General features: G+C 41.9%; 1 protein-coding gene across 1 annotated transcript in view; it reads right to left on the reverse strand.

Moving 5' to 3' along the window:
- RPGRIP1 (retinitis pigmentosa GTPase regulator interacting protein 1) overlaps window positions 1–19,951 on the reverse strand; it is a 90,010-nt gene that overhangs the window by 58,626 nt on the left and 11,433 nt on the right. Inside the window, 9 exon segments of the mRNA XM_021100058.1 lie at window positions 981–1,054; window positions 1,522–1,668; window positions 2,926–2,949; window positions 5,015–5,120; window positions 8,451–8,668; window positions 9,059–9,140; window positions 9,359–9,458; window positions 10,905–11,185; window positions 14,969–15,101. Coding sequence (XP_020955717.1) covers window positions 981–1,054; window positions 1,522–1,668; window positions 2,926–2,949; window positions 5,015–5,120; window positions 8,451–8,668; window positions 9,059–9,140; window positions 9,359–9,458; window positions 10,905–11,185; window positions 14,969–15,101 — 1,165 coding nt within the window.

Consider the following 19,951-nt stretch of genomic DNA (forward strand, 5'->3'; position numbering starts at 1 on the left):
TGTAATTTTTTAAAACTTGTAGGTATTTTTTATTTCAAAATTAATACATAAACATATGCTTGTTGTGAAAAATCAGAATGATATAGAAATAATAGAATAAAAGTGAAGATGCCACTTTGCCCTATTTCAATCCTTTCATCTCATTAAAAGTTGATGGATACACACACACAATATAAATTAGGTCACAGTTAACACATACTTTTGCAATTGATTTTCTTTTAACAGTACATCTTAAGTATACCTAAGGTTTACTTTTGCTTTTTAGAGCTACAGGTGTGGCATATGGAAGTTCCCAAACTCGGGATCAAATTGGAGCTACAGCTGCCAGCCTAGACCACAGTCACAGCAACACCAGATCTGAACTGTGTCTGCAAACTACACCACAGCTCTAGGCAACACCGGATACTTAACCCACTGATGTGGGGCCAGGGATAGAACCTGCATCCTTAAAAAAACAGTTGGGTTTGTTTCCCCTGAGCCACAACAGGAACTCCAGGTCTACCTCATTTTTAACAGCTTTATAGTATTTCATTGTGAGGCTGAAACACACACTAAATTGATTTTTCTTTTCAATACAGTTATTCAACTGTGTTACATATGTCCAAAAAGCCACACTAAATTGATTTAGTCAATCCCTATTAGAGGAAATTTGAGTGGTTTCCATTTTTAACTATTACTAATTAAATCAACAATGTAGTATTTAACATTGTCACCAGATATCTTTGCATATACACAAGAGGATTTTAGTTTTGATTCCAAAAATGGGTTATTCGGCACAAAAGATATGCATATTTAACACTTTGACAGATAATGTCAAATTCCTTCCAAAACGACTGCCAATTTATATTCTCACTTAACAGAATTGATTATTGTTTCCCCTGTATACTTATTTACTAGGTATTATTTTTAAAATTTGGAAGGCACTTTTCTATTATTGTCTTTTATGACAAACAATGCTAAGATCCGAACTTTGTACTCACTTTTCTAAGAGTTTGTCATAATTGTCATTCAGCAATTTTCGTTCCTTTTCCAAATCTTCAACTCTCTCCTGAAACTAAAATAAAAGTAGAGCATCTGAGATAAAAATTTTAAATCTATTGCCTTGCACAGGTTCTCCCTTTTCCGTTGCAGGGTGGAACTTGGATGAGAGATTTCTGTGTTCATTTCCCATGTTTCTGAGGACCCATTCAACCAGAAAGACTGGAACCAACTGAAGGTGCGGTAGAAATTTTATTGGAATTAGGATTCTCTGAATTAAATTTTCATGGTATCTGGCTTTCTATTGATAGGGAAGGAATAGAACCTTATAAAAGAGCAAAGACTTTGGAGAACAAACATAAACATAAATCCCAGTTTTTCCCCTAGTGGTGTAACCTTGAGCAAATTACTTGACAACCTGGAACTTCATTTTTCTCATTTGAAAAAGTAAAATTATATTGTTGCTAAGATACAAGTTTAAATATCTGAAATTGGAATGTAACCCACATTTGATAGTATTTATCAATTATTATTGTTCTTTACCTCCTTCAGTGTTATCTGCAGGATGGACACATCTTCCAGTTGGCTCTTCAAGCTCACAGCCTTCTTGCTCTCCTCCTTCAGCTCTGCCCTGAGCTCATTCACTTGGCTAAGGAGGGCATCATGGGCTGCACCCAGGATTCCCTGATTCTGGGGCAAAAGGGAGTTGTTCTGGGAATGTTCACAACATTCAGCCGGAGGGATTCCAAGCTACCAGCAACCCTAGCTTTCCTAGAGGATGTCTCAAAGAACAGCCTTGATTAATAGCACGTTGCCTTTGCACTGTAAATTGACCTTTTTTCACCCTAGCACTTCTCAGGAAGTATAATTTCCTTGTCAATGAGGATTTTCCACTTTGGGAAACTGTAATTCATCACTGGAGGCTTTATTTTCCCAGGGTTCAAATTCATCCCTGGCTCTAAGTCAAGTGTCACCTTTCTTGGCTAACTTTATTTTTTCTAAGCTATATGAATGCTTTTTACGATGAAATATTTCTCCTTTTGCACCTAGCAAAGTGATATGTTAACTTTAGAAGTTAAGTGCATCTTTCTGGTGGGCACTTCCGGTGAGGAACAGCTGTGGCTGGTCATGCTGGGAACTTCGCCTTACTGACTCTTAATCACAGATATTCACCGAGCTTCACCTGAACTCCACTCATAGGGGTGCAAATATTTAACAACATCAGAGAAGATCTGCGACAACTTGGGTATATTTCACCACTTAACACATGCTAGAGGACTACTCCTAGGAATTTTGGAGCAAATTCTCTGTAGCAATAGGCTGAAAAATACTATTCCAAATGTTTCTCAACTCATATCTCATATTTCAATTTTTGTGAAAATGATGCAATAAGTGTCTTCCAGATACAAGCCGCATCTTTGATCTACGCTGCAGCTTGTGGTGACGCCAGATCCATAATCTACTGAGCGAGGCCAGGAATCAAACCCACATCCCCATGGAGACTATTTGGGTTCTTAACCCATCAAGCCATAATGGGAACTCCAGTATCTTCTGATAATTTTAATATGTCATTTGTCTTAATAAAACTACACAACAAAAACTTTAATTTAGTTGGCTAAATTCTTGAAGATGAAGATTTATTTGGTTTCATTCCTCTGATTACCAAGAAACAGAGATTTAAGAAGCCTTTATTAAGTTCCATTGTGGCTCAGCTGGTTAAGAACCCAACTAGTATCCATGAGGATATGGGTACGATCCCTGGCCTTGCTCAGTGAGTTAAAGGATCATTGCCGTGAGCTGTTGTGTAGGTTGCAGACAAGGCTTGGATCCTGAGTTGCTGTGGCTGTGGTATGCAGCTTTGATTTGACACCTAGCCTGGGAACTTCCATGTGCTGCGAGTGCAATCCTAAAAAAAAAATTTTTTTTAAAGAAATCTTTATTAAGTACCTTCTGGAGCAGAGTTTCATATGCCTGAAAGAAAAAAATAAGTATTATTCTATTGATATAACAACTCGATGGGATGTTTTGAGTGTGTGTGTGTGTATTTTGCCTTGCCTGGGGCATGCAGAAGTTCCCGGACCAGGGACTAAATATGCACCACAGCAGTGACCCAAGCCCCGGCAGTGACAACTCAGGATCTTTAACCTGCTGAGCCACCAGGGAACTCCACCTTGATGTTTATTTTGATGTTTATCTCTGTAATACAAATGTTTAAATATTTATTTTAAAAGGTATTATTTTAAAATTCCCATAAATCAAGTTAATTTGTATACCTGTTTACTAATTGTTGCTCCTTCTCCCCTGTCCTAGCTTGCCAAGGAGTCTGTGAACATAATAGATCACAACCATTTCTTTAAAAAGGATTTAAAAAAAAAAAAGGAGTTCCCATCTTGGCGTAGCAGAAACAAATCCAACTAGGAACCATGAGGTTGTGGGTTCGATCCTGGCCTCGCTCAGTGGGTTAAGGATCCAGCGTTGCGGTGAGCTGTGGTGTAGGTCAAAGATGTAGCTCAGATCTGGCATTGCTGTGGCTCTGGTATAGGCCAGCAGCTACAGCTCCAATTAGACCCCTAGCCTGGAACCTCCATATGCAGCAGGTGCGGGGCTAAAAGGACAAAAGACAATAGACGGGAAAAAAAAAAAGATAAAGGGTCATTTATTCACATTTGCATTGTACTTGATGGATTTCTTTGCCTCTAGTCTCATACCAGCCAACCTATCATTCACTCTGTTGCTTGATCATCTTTCCTGGTAGTTTAGTCATTTTGTAAACTTCAGAAAAGCCTAAGGACTATAATAGCAGTCATCTATAATCCTACTACCCAGAATTAATAATTACTAGTGCTTTATAATAGTTTTTTGAAAGTATTATTTCTTTGCTAAAATGTATTTCAAAATATTTCTGACATTAAAAAAAGACAAAGTGATCACTTTGGGGAAAAAAAAACTGATCATGTCATTAACTTGCTTAAAACCTTTCTGCAGCTCTCCTCTGTCTATAGGATAAAGTCTAAACTCCTGATAAGGCTTCAATGACACTGATGTTGATGGTCTCTGATGTATCTCACTCTGCGCCTTGGCCTCCACTGCCCCTCCCCTGGAAAACCCTTTCTTTTGAATACTCACTCATTAACACCTGATAAACTTTCAGTATTCTGGTATTTGGCTCATGAATAGATTACTTTATGAATCCTTTATCAGATCCTGCACCCCATCCTCTGATGGACCTAACCACTCTCTCCTTTGTGTCCCCTCAGTCCCAGTTTGTTGTTAGCTGTACTTGTCTACGTCTTGTCCTCTCACTCCTATAAGTTCCTTGAAGGCAGGGATTGTCTTACTTATCTTTTCAATCTTTGTATCCAGTGCTTTGCACAGTTCCTGGTGGCCACTAAACATTTTTATCCAAAAAAGAATGGTATCAATCTATTATTTAGATCCTTGATGCCCTATTTCTATCGTTCCGTTATGAGTTGCCATTGTATGGTGATGAGGGGAGAGTAAGCCTTGATACCAGATGAACCTGGACTCAAATCCTGCTCTGCCTCTTAATATTTTTACAACTTGAGTGAGTTATTTAATTTCTTTGAGGCTCAGTTCCCTCATCCATTAAATATACTTACCTTGAGGCTTAAATCGGATCATGACTGTATGTACCTAGGAGAGAGTCCATCTTATAGAAAGTGCTTAGTAACCTGGCTTCCTTCCCCTCCCCCATGACTGCTCTTGGCTTCCCAACTTAATTAAACTCTGGTTGTGCTCTTTGGCTGGGACCTTAACCTGACACAAGTTAACGCCACTTAATTCCACCTTAGCGGGCAGGGCTTAAGCCTCTTCCCAACAGAGGGATAAAGGGAAATACTAGAAGAGTGAACTCTGAGTTGTAAGGCTTGGATTTGAATGTCACCTATAGATTATGGACTTCAGAGAAGAAACTCGATTTCTCTCGGTTGTGGCCTCGTATATGTAAAACGGAGAAAATACAAATCTTTGTGTTTTTTTTTCCCCCAAAGAAGTACAGGTGATGATGGCAACTCACGGCTTGAACTTCTGTTAATTGTGCTTTTGTTGCTGCCAAAGAGGTAGTCCTTTCATGTAAGAGCTTCTTAAGTTGAATTAGCTGTATATTCTCCTTAATGGAAGCTCTGGAGAAAGAAGACAGTGCTAAACTATCCTCTGTGAATGGACAAAGTTAAGTAACTTTCCCCTCTGTGGAAAGGCTCAGGTGACACAAAGGAAGTTCATTATTTCTGAACATAGGAGATCATATTTTCTTTATTGTTTGAAAGGTATTGGGGAGGATTTGGGTACACTAACTAGACTCTATCTCAGTGATTGCCAGACCTAGCTCCAGGCAATCATCTGGAGAGATCTTTAAGATTACACTACCTTGGAGTTCCCGCTATGGTGTACTGGGTTAAGAATCTGGCTTCAGTGGCCTAAGCAGCTGCAGAGGTGCCAGTTCAATCTCCAGCCCAGAAAAGTGATGTTGCTCCAACTGCAGCTCAGATTCAATCCCTGGCCCAGGAACACTCTGGGGTAGGGCCCAGGCACCTGTGATCTTAAAAGGCCTCCAGCTCAGGAACTTCCACATGCCACAGATGCAGTCAGGAAAACAAACAAAAGGCCTTCTGTATGTCTGTCCATACAGAAACGTGCACATGGATGTTTACTGCAGTTTCATACATAGTTGCCAAAACTTGGAAGCCACCAAGATGTTCTTCAGTAGGTGAATGAATAAATAAACTGTTACATCCAAACAATGGGATGTTATGCAGCACATAAAAGAAATGAGCTACTGGAGTTCCCATTGTGGTGCTGCAGAAACAAATCTGACCAGGAACCATGAGGTTTGATCCTTGGCCTTGCTCAGTGGGTTAAGGATCGGGTGTTGCTGTGAGCTGTGGTGCAGGTCACAGAAGCAGCTCAGATCTGGCCTTGGCTCTGGCATAGGCTGGCAGCTGTAGCTCCGATTGGACCCCTAGTCTGGGAACCTCCATGTGCTGCGAGTGCAGCCCTAAAAAGCTAAAAAAGAAAAAGAAAGAAATGAGCTACCAAGCCATAACAAGTCATGGAGGAAACTTAAGTGCACACTGCTAAGTCAAAGAAGCCAATCAGAAAAGGCTACCTACTGTATGGTTCCAACTATATGACATTCTGGGAAAGGTAAAACTATGAAGACAGTAAAAATATCACTGATGTCAGGGGTTAGAGACTAGGGAGGGATGAACAGGCAGATCGCAGAGGATTTTTAAGGCAATAAAACTATTCTACAGGATATCATAATGATGGATACATGCCATTATATCTGCCCAAATCCATAGAACATACAACACCAAGAGTAAACCCTAAGGTAAACTATGGACTTTGGGTGATTATGATGTGTCATTGTAGGTTCATCCATTGTTACAAACCAACTCGTCTGGTGTCTGATATTGACAATGGGGGAAGGGGGAAGGGAAATACATGGGAAATCTCTGTACTTTATGCTCAATTTTGTTGTGAACCTAAAACTGCTCTAAAAAATAAAGTCTAGGAGTTCCCATTGTGACTCAGCCAATTAAGGACCCAATGTTGTCTCTGAATATTCAGGTTTGATTGCTGGCTTCACTCATTAAGTTGAAGATCCAGCATTGCTACAAGCTGCAGCCTGCCATGACTGTGCATAGGCCTCAGCTGCAGATCTCATTGGACTCCTAGCCTGGGAACTTCTATATGCTGCAAGTGTGGCTCTAAATAGACTTTTTTTTTTTTTAACTTTTCACACTGAGAATCCCCATTTCGTGATAAGGATGAAGTATTTTTCCTTCTATGAAGCGAAGCACCAAATTTTTCATTAAACATAAGCATCCCCTTCATTTTTTAAATTTTTTAGGGCCACACCTGTGGCATATGAAAGTTCCCAGGCTAGGGGTCAAATCAGAGTTGCAGTTGCCAGCCTACACCACAGCCACAGCAATGAGGGATCTGATTGAGTCGCATCTGTGACCTACACTACAGCTGACAGCAACGACGGATCCTTGCCCACTGAATGAGGCCAGGGGTCCAACTCCCATCCTCAAGGATACTAGTCAGGTTCTTAACCTACTGAGAGCCACAACAGGAAGTCCATCATCCCCTTTAAGTTAATCCATTCTTTAATCCACTTGGGCCTCCAGGTCTACCTCAGATTAAATTTAATCCCAAGCAATCTTTTCCTCTGAGATGGAGGAAAGGTGAAAATAAGAATTTTTCGGAGTTCCCATTGTGGCTCAGTGGAAACGAATCTGACTAGTATCTATAAGGATGCAGGTTTGATCCCTGGACTTGATCAGTGTGTTAAGGATCCACTGGCCAACCCAGTGCTGAAGGCAAACCTGATGCTGGTACTAAAGGCAATGCTGGTCCCCGTGGCCCCACTGGTAACATTGGTGCTCCTGGATCCAAAGGTGCTCATAGAGGCACTGGCTCTCCTGGTGATACCGGTTTCACCATACACTGTTTAAGCTCTAGAGTGGCTGGGAAAATAATGCTAACCAGAGTGACATTGGCTTATGGCCTTCCCAACAGAAAAGGGACAGTTAGCCAGGTGTTTTACTCCTTCCCTAAGCAGGCCTCTGCCCCGTCTCAGCAGGAAGTAGTTACTGAATAGTAGTGGCCCAATATCCCCTTTAAGCATAAAGGGGTTAAAACACCTGGAGGGGGAAATGATAGGGATAGAGGAGGCACAGGTAGTTGTAGAAGTCCCAGTAGGGGATCATAGATAAAGAGGGAAACCTGGGGGATGTTGGGAGACCACTGTAGTAGGTTCAGGAAAGCCATTAGAAGAGGCAGGCTTGCTTGACTAGTGGAGGTGTGAGAATTGCCTCAGGTCATTGGTGGGGAGGGATGGGATGAGGCCTGTATTCAGACTCAGCTCAAAAGCAAGAGTTTGAGGACCTTCCTTCAGCTGATTTGAATACACACCTTACCAGGATGCTAAGGAGGAGCTACTACTCCCAGAAAGGAAGAGGTGGGCCTTTCCAACCCCCACTCCCCTTGGATGATAAAACTGTGGCCCACCAGATCCTTTGGGCAGAGCTTCCTTGCCTGCCTGCTTGCATCTCTCACAAGCGTCCTATCCTAATAAATCTGTTTTTTGCCTATCACTGTATCTCTCACTGAATTTCTTCTTCGTGGAGGCATAAAGATCCTGAACCTTTGTGAGTCCAGACACAGGGTGAGTAATTCGAATTTAAAACAGTGGGTTCAAGTCTCAATCTGGGTTTTGCCTGGGTTCAAGTCCCAGCATGTGGGTTCAAGTCCTGGCACGTGGGTTCAAGTCCCAGTCTGCGTTCTGGCTGGGTTCAGGCCATTAGTGCTGTCAGTTTCACTCCGATTTGACCCCTAGCCTGGGAACCTCTATATGCCACAGGTGTGGCCCGCCCCCAAAAAGACCCAAGAAAATGAATTTTTCTATTCATTACAGCTTGAGGCATGGAATTCCAAACTCTTACCGAAGCTCTGTGGCCTTCTGAGCACACTCCAAAGAGCTTCTCTGTTCAAAATTTTCATCTTTGGATGAGAGTTTCTCAGGAGACTTGGGTGGTTCTTCCACTTGCATAGTATTGCTGGTAATAATGTGGGCACCATTAAGCATGTATAAAGCAATGAGTTTCGGAGTTCCCGTTGTGGCGCAGTGGAAACGAATCTGACCAGGAACCATGAGGTTTTGGGTTCAATCCCTGGCCTTCCTCAGTGGGTTAAGGATCCGGCGTTGCTGTGACCTGTGGTGCAGGTTGCAGACATGGCTCGGATCTGGCATTGTTGTGGCACTGGCGTAGGCCAAGGCTACAAGCTCTGATTAGACCCCTAGCCTGGGAACCTCCATATACCACGGGTGCGGCCCCCAAAAGACAAAATAAAATAAAATAAAAATAAAGCAATGAGTTCAGTCATAATTATGACTTTGCTAAAAGAAATTATACTGTTTGGATTAGGAATATTACACACACAAAAAAAGAAATAGAAGCTGCTGTTATAGGGGTTTAGAAATGGGCTCTCATATATACAAAAAGAAGTTAGAGGAGTTAGTAATCTTGGTATACGTGGAGGATAATCTTACAAAATATAGCTTTCGAGTATCAAACAGAAATATAAGTGAATTATGACCCAGGAGGAAATATAAAGGGAAAGAAAGGGAATACCTTCAATTAAGGAAAGAGCCTTTATTTTCCTTTCCTTGGAAGACAGAGATGCTTGTTTTCCATTTTTAAGCAATGAAGTTGGAATGTGACCTAGGGTTGACTTTTATCTTCCTTGATTGTGTTGAAAAGACAAAAATGCCAATATTCACTTGTTTCCTAAATGATGATTTTCCAATTAAAGTTGAAGGAGTAATAGCATAGCATAAAGGAGAACTCACAGTTCGTTGGGTTCACTGGATATTTCATCTCTGGCTTTTTCATTTGTCACATGTTCCTTGAATGTGGGAGGGGCTGTGTAGCTCGGCCTGTCCCCTGACTCTGAAAGTTTAGACAGAAGTTAGACTCTCACAACAGATTTCTCCAGAACCCAAAGTGCTAGAAATGGAACACCCAGTGCTAGAAGTAGGAAGCCTTAAGACCTGGGGGAAATCCTTATATGACCAATGATCCCAGAGGAGAGGTTCTTAGTCTTTTCCATAGAAATGCAACTCCAGATTTAATAAGTCAGCAGGACTACAAGACTCTCAGGTAAGTGAATATAAATGGGAATAAGAAAGAGCAGGGACTGTGTGTCCAACTGTAACATGTCTTTGTTTCTAATGCCTGGTGTATATAATTGGTACTCAATAATACTGAAGTTAAACTGAATTGAAATTTAGACATTTAGTTTTTCTACTTGAACCTGTTTTCACAAAGGTTTGTTTGTTTTTTGGCTTTTTTTGGGGGGCTCACCCACGGCATATGGAGGTACCCAGGCTAGGGGTCCATTCGGAGCTGTAGTTAACAGCCTAGACCACAGCCACAGAAATGCCATATCCTTAACCCACTGAGCCAGGCCAGGGATCAAACCCGCATCCTCGTGGATGCTAGTCGGATTTGTTAACCGCTGAGCCACAATAGGAACTCCTTCACAGAGGTTTTTTTGGCTCAAGGAGGGAGCCTGAAACTATAGGTCCATGCTGAACAAAACCTAACATTGAATCCCCAGGGTTGACACCCCATTCTGTGTACTTAAAACAAGGATGAGTAGGTCAAGTTAAGGAAATTTACACAGCACTTTATTTAATTCAATGTTGTGTTCCATAGCAGCCAGATATGCTTAGCCAGTTGGAATATACAAAGAGAAGAAATTGCAACTCCTCGCTTAACAGCCTGACTTCTAGGCCTGGACTTCAGGAATAGCCTTTGAGTATCTCTGAACCCATGGAATTATACGCAGAGGTTTGTCTATGCGTATGTATATTTTTCTTGGGAGAAGGCCTAGCCTTGGTCATGGTTTCAAAAGTTATCAGGGAGAAGAACCCCAATTTTAGAGGCAGAGCCACTTAGTCCAGAGTCCCATAGTCTCAGGAGAGGGACGTGTCTTATGACCACTGCCTGGCACATCTGAGCAGGTCATTAAAGTTCTCTCTCTGTTTTTTGGACACCCAAAGAACTTGACCAGCAAAGTTCCTGTTTCCATTGTCTGATTTCTCCTCTCAGTAGCACTGCATAGTGAACTGAGACACCCAAAGAACTTGACCAGCAAAGTTCCTGTTTCCATTGTCTGATTTCTCCTCTCAGTAGCACTGCATAGTGAACTGAGAATTTTGAACCTGACATCCTACTCAGGAAGAATATCTTAGGAATACAGAAAGGAACTAGAACAAAAAAACAACGGGGTGGTAAGTGGAATAAAGCAGTGGGAGGAAAATGAGGCTAGCAAATCAGTCCTTCCCAGTGTCGCCACCCCCCTCTTCCCCGCGACTTGGCCCTTAGTCTCACCCCTCTTGGGCTTTTCGGTCCCCGGCGCCCCGGCAGTGTGCAGCTGTCTGCGTCCCACGTGGAAGCGAGGCTGGGTGCGGCGGGGAGCAGAGGGGCCTATGCGCTGGAACTGTGGCTGCAGCCCTTGCAGCGGGGGGCGCTGGTGCTTGGAAGGACGCTGCCGCCACAAAGGGTTCCGCCGCTGGCTAACGGGCTCCGAGAGCTGTTCCACCGCTGCCGCTGCCACCTCGGCCCTCAGGTCCCTGCCTGCTACGGTTAACCGGAGCAAGGCTGTCCTCATTCTGTAGGCAAAAAGAGAGCTAGTCACACATACCCTCTCCTTCTCTGATACTTATTATTTCTATAGTTTATTTGGTGGCAAATAACCTGAACTGATTTCTGATTTAAATATAGGTAGTGTGGTTCATTATTTACTTAAAAGCTAATTCTCTGTCCTCAATACACTGTAGCTGTTTCGGAGCAGGGATATTGTGATGTCTGTCTTCATCCATCCGTTGCAGTGATCACACACTCATCTTGGTAAAAAACAGGGCACTCCTCAATATGTTTATGTCTGTGTGTAATTTACTTTGAAGTTATATACAGTTATTTCTGTACTAATAAATTATGGTCATTATAAAACAAGGGAGTTGTCTTGTGGCACAGTGGGTCAGGGATCCAGAGTTACCACTGAAGTGGCTTGGGTCGCCGCTGTGGCACAGGTCTGATCCCTGGCCCAGGAACTTCCACATGCCTTGGGCTGAGGCCAAAAAAACCCTGACTCACATGGGTCGGAATGGCCATCATTAATTAGTCTGCAAATAACAAATGCTGGAGAGGGTGTGGAGAAAAGGGAACCCCCCTACACTGTTGGTGGGAATGGAAATTGGTACAACCACCATGGAAAAAATATGGAGTTTCCTCAGAAAACTAAAAATAGAATTACATGATCCAGCAATCCCCCATATAATCAGACAAAACTATCATTCAAAAAGATACGTGTACCCTTACGTTCACTGCAGCACTATTCACAATAGCCAAGATATGGAAATGACCTAAATGCCCACTGATAGATGAATGGATTAAGAAGATGTGGTACATATACACAGTAGAATACTACTGAGCCATAAAAAAGAACAAAATAATCCCATTTGCAGCAACATGGATGCAACTAGAGATTCTCATACTAAGTGAAGTAGGTAAGAAAGAGAAAGACAAATACCATATGATATCACTTATATGTAGAATCCAAAATATGGTACAAATGAACCTATCTACAAAATAGAAATAGACTCACAGATATAGAGGACAGACTTGTGGTTGCCAAGGAGGAAAGAGGAAGGAGTGGAATGGACTGGGAGTTTGGGGTTAGTAGATGCATACTATTACACTTAGAATGGATAAACAACAAGGTCCTACTGTATATCATAGGGAACTATATCCAGTCTCCTGGGATAGATAGAGCATGATAAAAAACAATATAAAAAAGAATGTGTATATGTATGACTGAGTCACTTTGCTACACAGCAGAAATTGGCAAAATATTGTAAATCATCTATACCTTAATAATAAAAATGAGTACTAATTTTTAATGGGGAGATAAATATAAGTAGAAATTTTATTTACTTCTCCTATCCCAATTGTCTGCACACTCCTTTACATGTGCCCACTTTAAGGATTATTCCTCTACAGCCCCCCAGATACACCTAGCCTTACCTAGAGTGGATAGTCAATCACTGTTTATAATCTTAACCTAAAATCATACTTTTGACCATTACCATCAGAGTCTTTGATTCCACTGACTGCCAGTTCTGACATTTACTGATTATGTGGCTTGGGGCATGCAATTAACCTTTTTCGTTGTTTCCTCATCTATAAAGATAAAAATAGTACCTACCTCATTGGATTGACTTGAGGATTACATGAATTAATACATATAAAATCCTTAGAGTGATGGTGCATTGTTAGCATTATAGGTGTTAGCTACTATTATTATATATCATCATATCCATCCATATAAAGAAATCAAGGCATTAAACAGCGAGGTAACTTGCCCAAAGTCAGAGGGAACAGAATCCAATTTAGCCTCTTAATATCTAAAATCTCAAGTACTTTTTTTGTTTTCTTCTTTCTTTAGGGCCACACCCATGGCATATGAAGTTCCCAGACTAGGGATTCAATTGGAGCTGCAGCTGCCGGCCTACATCACAGCCATAGCCACAGCAATGCCAGATCTGAGCTGCAGCTCTGGAATCCATAACCCACTTAGCGAGGCCAGGGATCTAACCCATATCCTCATGGATACTAGTCGGGTTCTTAACCCTCTGAGCCACAATGGCAACTCCTTCAAGTACTTTTTGATCATTGACCAAAAAGCAAGATTTTTTTAGTCCATGCAGCTGTCTGACTTCATTGGATTCTCTAGTTTGCCACAATATAAAAGAATTTTCAACTCTGAAGTGTGCTAGCATACACTGGAAGCCTGTGATCCTGTAGATTCTAAATAAAGCTCTAAACCACTCATGGGGATTACCAGTGAGAAAGCAAAAAGCTGCTCTTGACATTGCAGAATTGGTCTGACATAGCTAGCCCTCAGCGTTGTTTGAAGGTGCCCTGGTGTTCATAGCTAGGCTGTGTCATTGTGCTGTTGGACATAATCTCACAGAACACCATCACACAAGGTGACTCTGAGACCATAACAGAGTGATACAAATAAGGCTGATGCATACTTTTGTCTCAGCCCAGACAAAACCATGTCGCTGTCACACGCAAAATACCAAACATGCTCCTCTCCTGGTGAAGATGATGACTGCTTCTTCTTTCCCAAACAGAGTTTTAGCCTTACCCTAGTCTATCCTTCCTGTAGATAAGATTTATTGAGATATCCAAACATAGAATTGCCCCTGCTTTCTGACAGTGCCAAATCTGAGGCAAATTCTTGTTACTCTGGATCATCCCCCAAATCACCCCAATGAAGCCCAAATCCTATGATAAGCCCTTTCTAACACATTCTTACTGAGATGCTCATGCTGTGCATTTTCTCTAGCTACAACAGTAATAAACCCAACTTGACCAACTACAGGTGTGCTCCTGGTGGTCTTTGGCTGGAAGCATTGACACCATCTTCAAAATGTGTCCTAGAGGAGTTCCCGATGTGGCTCAGTAATGAACCCAACTGATATCCATGACGATGTGTAGGTTTGATCCTTGGCCCCAGTTGGTGGGTTAAGGATCCAGAGTTGCCCTGAGCTGTGGTGTAGGTCGCACAATCGGCTTGGATCTGGTGCCGCATTGGCTGTGGTGTAGGCTGGCAGCAGAAGCTCTGATTCAACCCCTAGCCTGAAACTTCATATGCCTTGGGTGTTGCCCTACAAAGACCAAAAAAAAAAAAAAGTGTCCTAGAGATTAGCCTCAGTCTTTCAGAACTCTCACTCTCTCCATCTATTTATCTACTCACACCACATCTCACATTCCTTGCCAGGTCTGCACCCAAAAGATACACCATTGAAAGCCAATACTCTAAAGTCACTCTACATGGTATATTTTGGAAATAAAAGCTTCCAGCTCTGCCACTCACTAGTTATGACCTTGGGCAAGTTTCTTAACCTCTTTGTGCTCCCGTTCCCACTTAATAATGCTTCTCTCATAGTATTAAGTGAGTTAATACATATAAAACACTTATGACTACATATAGTAAATGATTAATATGATTTTTGGTTTTGTTTTGTAAATAAAAACCCCTTCTTTTACTTGCCCCTGCAGCCTTTGTCTTCCTAAGATTTTGGCCATTGTCCTTGTCCCCATTCTCTTTTGTGACATGGGCAGGAGCCTGCACCATCTCTTGCTCTCTGGACTGGAATAGCTCTGATGATGCTGTGGACTATGGCCACGGTCTACTGATGTGTTTCACAAGAAAACAGAATAAAGCAAGATTACTTCAAAAATTATTTTTGGAGTTAACCATCCTTGACATTTGAATCATTTTCTGGTGTAGACATCTCACAAAAATGTATTCTGTTTGCTTTATTGTGGTGTAGGCCTGGTGTAGATACAGCTTTTAAATACTTAAAAAGAACTCTGGGTACCTTTTGATCTCATCCTGTTGCTTCCAAAAAAGCTCCTTCACCAACATGTGCTCTTCACGAAGACGAAACAAACTGTCCTCCAGTTCTTCCCGGCTCATCCTGCTCAAGGGTGGTTGAGTTTTTACATTCTTACCTAAAGTCCCAGGAGAGGGCAAATGGAGATTATTTTTATTTTCAGAGGGGTGCATATATTTTTATTTTTTAATTTATAAAAAATTTTATTAAAGCATAGTTGATTTACAATGTTGTGCCTATCTTTTTAAAGTAGTGTTTTTGTCTTCTTCAAAAAAACACCCAGGAATAGAGTTGCTGGATCATATAACTCTAATTTTTAATTTGAGATTATTTTTACACGTAATTTTTTTTTTGGCTTTTTTTTTTAGGGCCCCACCCACAGCATATGAAGTTTCCCAGGCTAGGAGTCTAATCGGAGCTACAGCCGCTGGCCTACACCACAGCCACAGCAATGCCAGATCCGAGCTGCATCTGTGACCTACACCACAGCTCATGGCAATGCTGGATCCTTAACCCACTGAGTGAGGCCAGGGATCAAACCCGAAACCTCATGGTTCCTAGTCGGATTCATTAACCACTGTGCCATGACAGGAACTCCTACATGTAATTTTTTTTAACCCATCGTGTCTCTCATCACATCTTGCCAGAGGGCTAAAATCTATTCTGAATTATGTATGTAAGAGGAAATTCAGGAAGTATATGAAATGTGTACTAATGGACATCTTTTATCATTCCATGTCACTCCTGGGTATGGAAAATCATCTGTATCATTCCAGCATATGACTCAGCCTCCTGTCTGGAAAGTATATTCTGTTTATAAAAGTATCAAAAAGGGCTTTAAGTCTACTTAACTTTTTAATCCACCCTTTCATTTTTCCTCCTCATTAGATAATTTCGACTCAGACAATGATTGTATCCACAATTGTCTTCAAATCCGAGGTAAGGAAAAAGAAATTTTTCTTAATTACCAAGAGTCATCTCCTTTAATGGTTTTGTTGCATGAAGTTCCATGGCGAGGGATAGAACCCATGCCACAGCAGTGACCCAAGCTGCTGCATTGACAATGCCTGATCTTTAACTTGATGCTCCACAAGAGAACTCCTCATCTCCTTTGTTTTTGTGGTGTGAAATTGTCCCCAGAATTGCCTGCCTGCCAGGAACAAAGCTTCTGTTTGATCTAAGCAGAGGAAACTGTAGTAAACTGGTGAGTGTGTGCATGTTTACTGACCTAGCATCACCTCTGATCTGGAAAATATCCTAACACCCAGAGCTCAAAATAGAGCTCCTTCCCTGAAAGAAAGAGAGCTCAGAACTTTATTCTAAGAACCATGTCAGGTACCACTTCCACCTCTCTAATTTATCCTTTGGAAATGATGAGATGTAAGATAAAAAAAAAAAGAGCTTTATTGAAGTATAATTGACAGGTATTACAGTGAACATATTTAAAGTGTGAAATTTGATTAATTTTGACATATGTATATACCTGTGAAACTATCACAATTAAGATAATGATCAATTATTCTTCCAGCCTGAGGGGAATTCAGAAGGAACGTGGGAGCTTGTGCCCACTTTCCTGAGGGAAAACTAAAGCAATGAGAGGCCCAAAGAGAGGGAGTTTATGTCTGGGGTCCCAAAACAAATCAGGAATGTGGCTCAGGTATCAAGGTATTTAACCCCTGGCCCTCTACTTAATTATTTCATGTTTTTTAAACCCAGTGACCCCACTCAAGCCACTTTGCTTTTGCCAAGTCCCACCCCAGCCAGGAACACACACCCCCTTTTTCTGTCCAACTCCTATGTCAGTCAGGGCACAGTTTAACTGCCACCTCCTCCAGGGAGCCTTCCTAAACCTGTAGGAAAATTACTCATTGAATGAAGATGAGTGCAACTGGCAGAATATATGCATCACTCCAGAAAGTTCTTTCATGACCCTTTCTATTCAACGTCCCCCACCCAACCCCAGAAACCATCACTTTCTATTTTGTCACCATAGCGTAGCTTTTCCATTTCTAAAATTTCATTTTAAAAAAGATAATGGGAGTTCCCGTCATGGCGCAGTGGTTAACGAATCCGACTAGAAACCATGAGGTTGCGGGTTCGGTCCCTGCCCTTGCTCAGTGATCCGGTGTTGCCATGAGCTGTGGTGTAGGTTGCAGACGCGGCTCGGATCCCGCGTTGCTGTGGCTTTGGCGTAGGCCAGCGGCTACAGCTCCGATTAGACCCCCAGCCTGGGAACCTCCATATGCCGCGGGAGCGGCCCTAGAAATGGCAAAAAGACAAAAATAAATAAATAAATAATAAAAAAAGATAATGATTAATATGATATTTCCTTGTGCCCTTTTGTAATCCAGTCCTCTCCACCCCATCCTAGACTCAACCCCCACCTTTGTTCCCAGGCAACAACTGATATATATGTTTTAGGTCACTTCAGGTTAGTTTCCCTTTTCAAATCATCCTCAATACATCTGCTTAAAACCTTTGAATGAAACTAGTCTCCCAGCTATATGGGCTCTTTTTCCACAGCACTGTTGAATCACACTGACTTGTGCTAGCTCAGTGGCACACTGATTCATACCTGTTTGCAGTGGCAGAGAAGTACTCCATCAGCCCTACTAGTATACCAGCCAAGAATCTGCAAATGTTACATTATGTTTTGTTCTTTTTCTTCCTTTCTCTTTAAAATTTTATAATGTCAACATTTTTAATTATATAGTTTAATCTTACCAAAAATATGTTCATAATTTTCTTTTGGAATTGGTGATATTGGAAAAATATTAAAAGTAATTTTTAAATATATGCTATAAAAATATTCCCTTGGAGTTCCTATTGTGGCACAGTGGGTTAAAGATCTGGGGTTGCTGCAGCTGAAGCTCCAGCTTGGATTCAATCCCTGGCCCAGGAACTTCTATATGCCATGGGTACAGCCAAAAAAAAAAAATTTTTCCCTTAACGTGGTTTTAAGTAGATAGGAGTTCCCATGGTGGCTCAGAGGGGTTAAGAACGCAACATGGTGTCTGTGAAGATGCAGGTTCAATTACAGGCATCACTCAGTGGGTTAAGGATCCAGTGTTGGCGGAGTTCCCGTCGTGGCGCAGTGGTTAACGAATCTGACTAGGAACCATGAGGTTGCGGGTTCGGTCCCTGCCCTTGCTCAGTGGGTTAACGGTCCGGCGTTGCCGTGAGCTGTGGTGTAGGTTGCAGACGCGGCTCGGATCCCGCGTTGCTGTGGCTCTGGCGTAGGCCGGCGGCTACAGCTCTGATTCAACCCCTAGCCTGGGAACCTCCATATGCCGCAGGAAGTGGCCCTAGAAATGGCAAAAAGACAAAAAAAAAAAAAAAAAAAAAAAAAAAGAATCCAGTGTTGGGAGTTCTCTTCGTGGCGCAGCAGAAACGCAGCAGAAACGAATCCAACTAGTATCCATGAAGATGCGGGTTCAATCTCTGACCTTGCTCGGTGAGTGGAGTATCTGGCATTGCCATGAGCTGTGGTATAGTTGAAGACGCAGCTCAGATCCCACATTGCTGTGGCTGTGGTGTAGGCTGGTAGCTGCAGCTCTGATTTAACCCCTAGCCTGGGAACTTCCATATGCCACAAGTGCAGCCCTAAAAAGAAGAAAAGAAAAAAAAAAAAGAACATGGTGTTGCCAAAAGCTGTGGGATAAGTCTCAGATGCAGCTTGGATCAAGCATTGCTGTGGTTGTGGTGTAGGCTTGCAGCTGCAGCTTTGATGATTTGACCCCTTGCCTGACAACTTTCATATGCTGCAGGTGTGGCCCTAAAAAGAAAAAAAAAAAATGATACAACCTCTTAACCAATGAACTTAAAAATGATTAGCAGTTAAGATTGCTAGACACACTTAGCTTAGCAGAAAAGTATGACCCCTAGAAAGAAAATCTGTAACATAACCAGAAATCTTTACGAAAATCTTCATTTATAGCAAGCACATTACTTGGTTTACTTATAGCTATTTCATAAATAACAGAAGGGAAATTGGACACAGTTTTAAATGACACCTAGAAAAATTTCTTTTCCCGCAAAGCAAATGTGTAAATCCTTCACTTTTGCATCTTCTTCCATAGTTCCTTAACTGTGCTGAAAAAATATTTGAGTTCTTTTAGGTTTTTGGTTGTGTGAATGGTCTCCAAACTCAATTCTCTAGGTGATTATTTCCTGTACAGAGTTTTTCTGTCAGTAGTTCTATGACTTTTCCAACACTGATCTCAGCCAGTTCATGTTTCATGTGCTTTGTTCATGGAGAAGCACAAAATCCCCAATTATGCACTGCTAAAGAATATCAGGAATACAGTAGAATATCACTTACTAATATATTATGATCTAGCTTTCTCCTCTCTTCAAACCTACAGATACCTGCTTCTGAACCTAATGGTTTGGAAGTCCTTCATAGTTTCATCTTCAGGAATAATGGAAAGCTAAACAGGAGGCATACTAACCCAGTTCTCAGAAAGTCAACATCAAGTCTATCACATTTCTAAATTTTGCTGAACTTGTGCTCCTGTTCTAAAGTCTCAATTCTTCCTCAAAATACTGAAATTTATGGAGGTCCCATCGTGGCACAGCGGAAATGAATCCGACTAGGAACCATGAGGTTTCCGGTTCGATCCCTGGCCTCGCTCAGTGGGTAAAGGAGCTGTGAGCTGTGGTGTAGGTCGCAGACGTGGCTCGGATCTGGCATTGCTGTGGTTCTGGTATAGGGTGGCAGCTGTAGCTCCGATTAGACCCCTAGCCTGGGAACCTCCATAAGCCTCGAGTACGGCCCTAAAAAGACAAAACAAACAAACAAACAAAAAAACTGACATTTAAAAATATCTCCCTGGAGTTCCCATCACGGCTCAGCAGAAACGAATCTGACTAGCATCCACGAGGACGCAGGTTTGATCCCTGGCCTCGTTCAGTGGGTCAAGGATCCAGCATTGCCATGAGCTGTGGTATAGGTCACAGAGGTGCCTC

Source organism: Sus scrofa, chromosome 7 (assembly GCF_000003025.6).
Source record: "Sus scrofa isolate TJ Tabasco breed Duroc chromosome 7, Sscrofa11.1, whole genome shotgun sequence".
NCBI lineage: Eukaryota > Metazoa > Chordata > Mammalia > Artiodactyla > Suidae > Sus > Sus scrofa.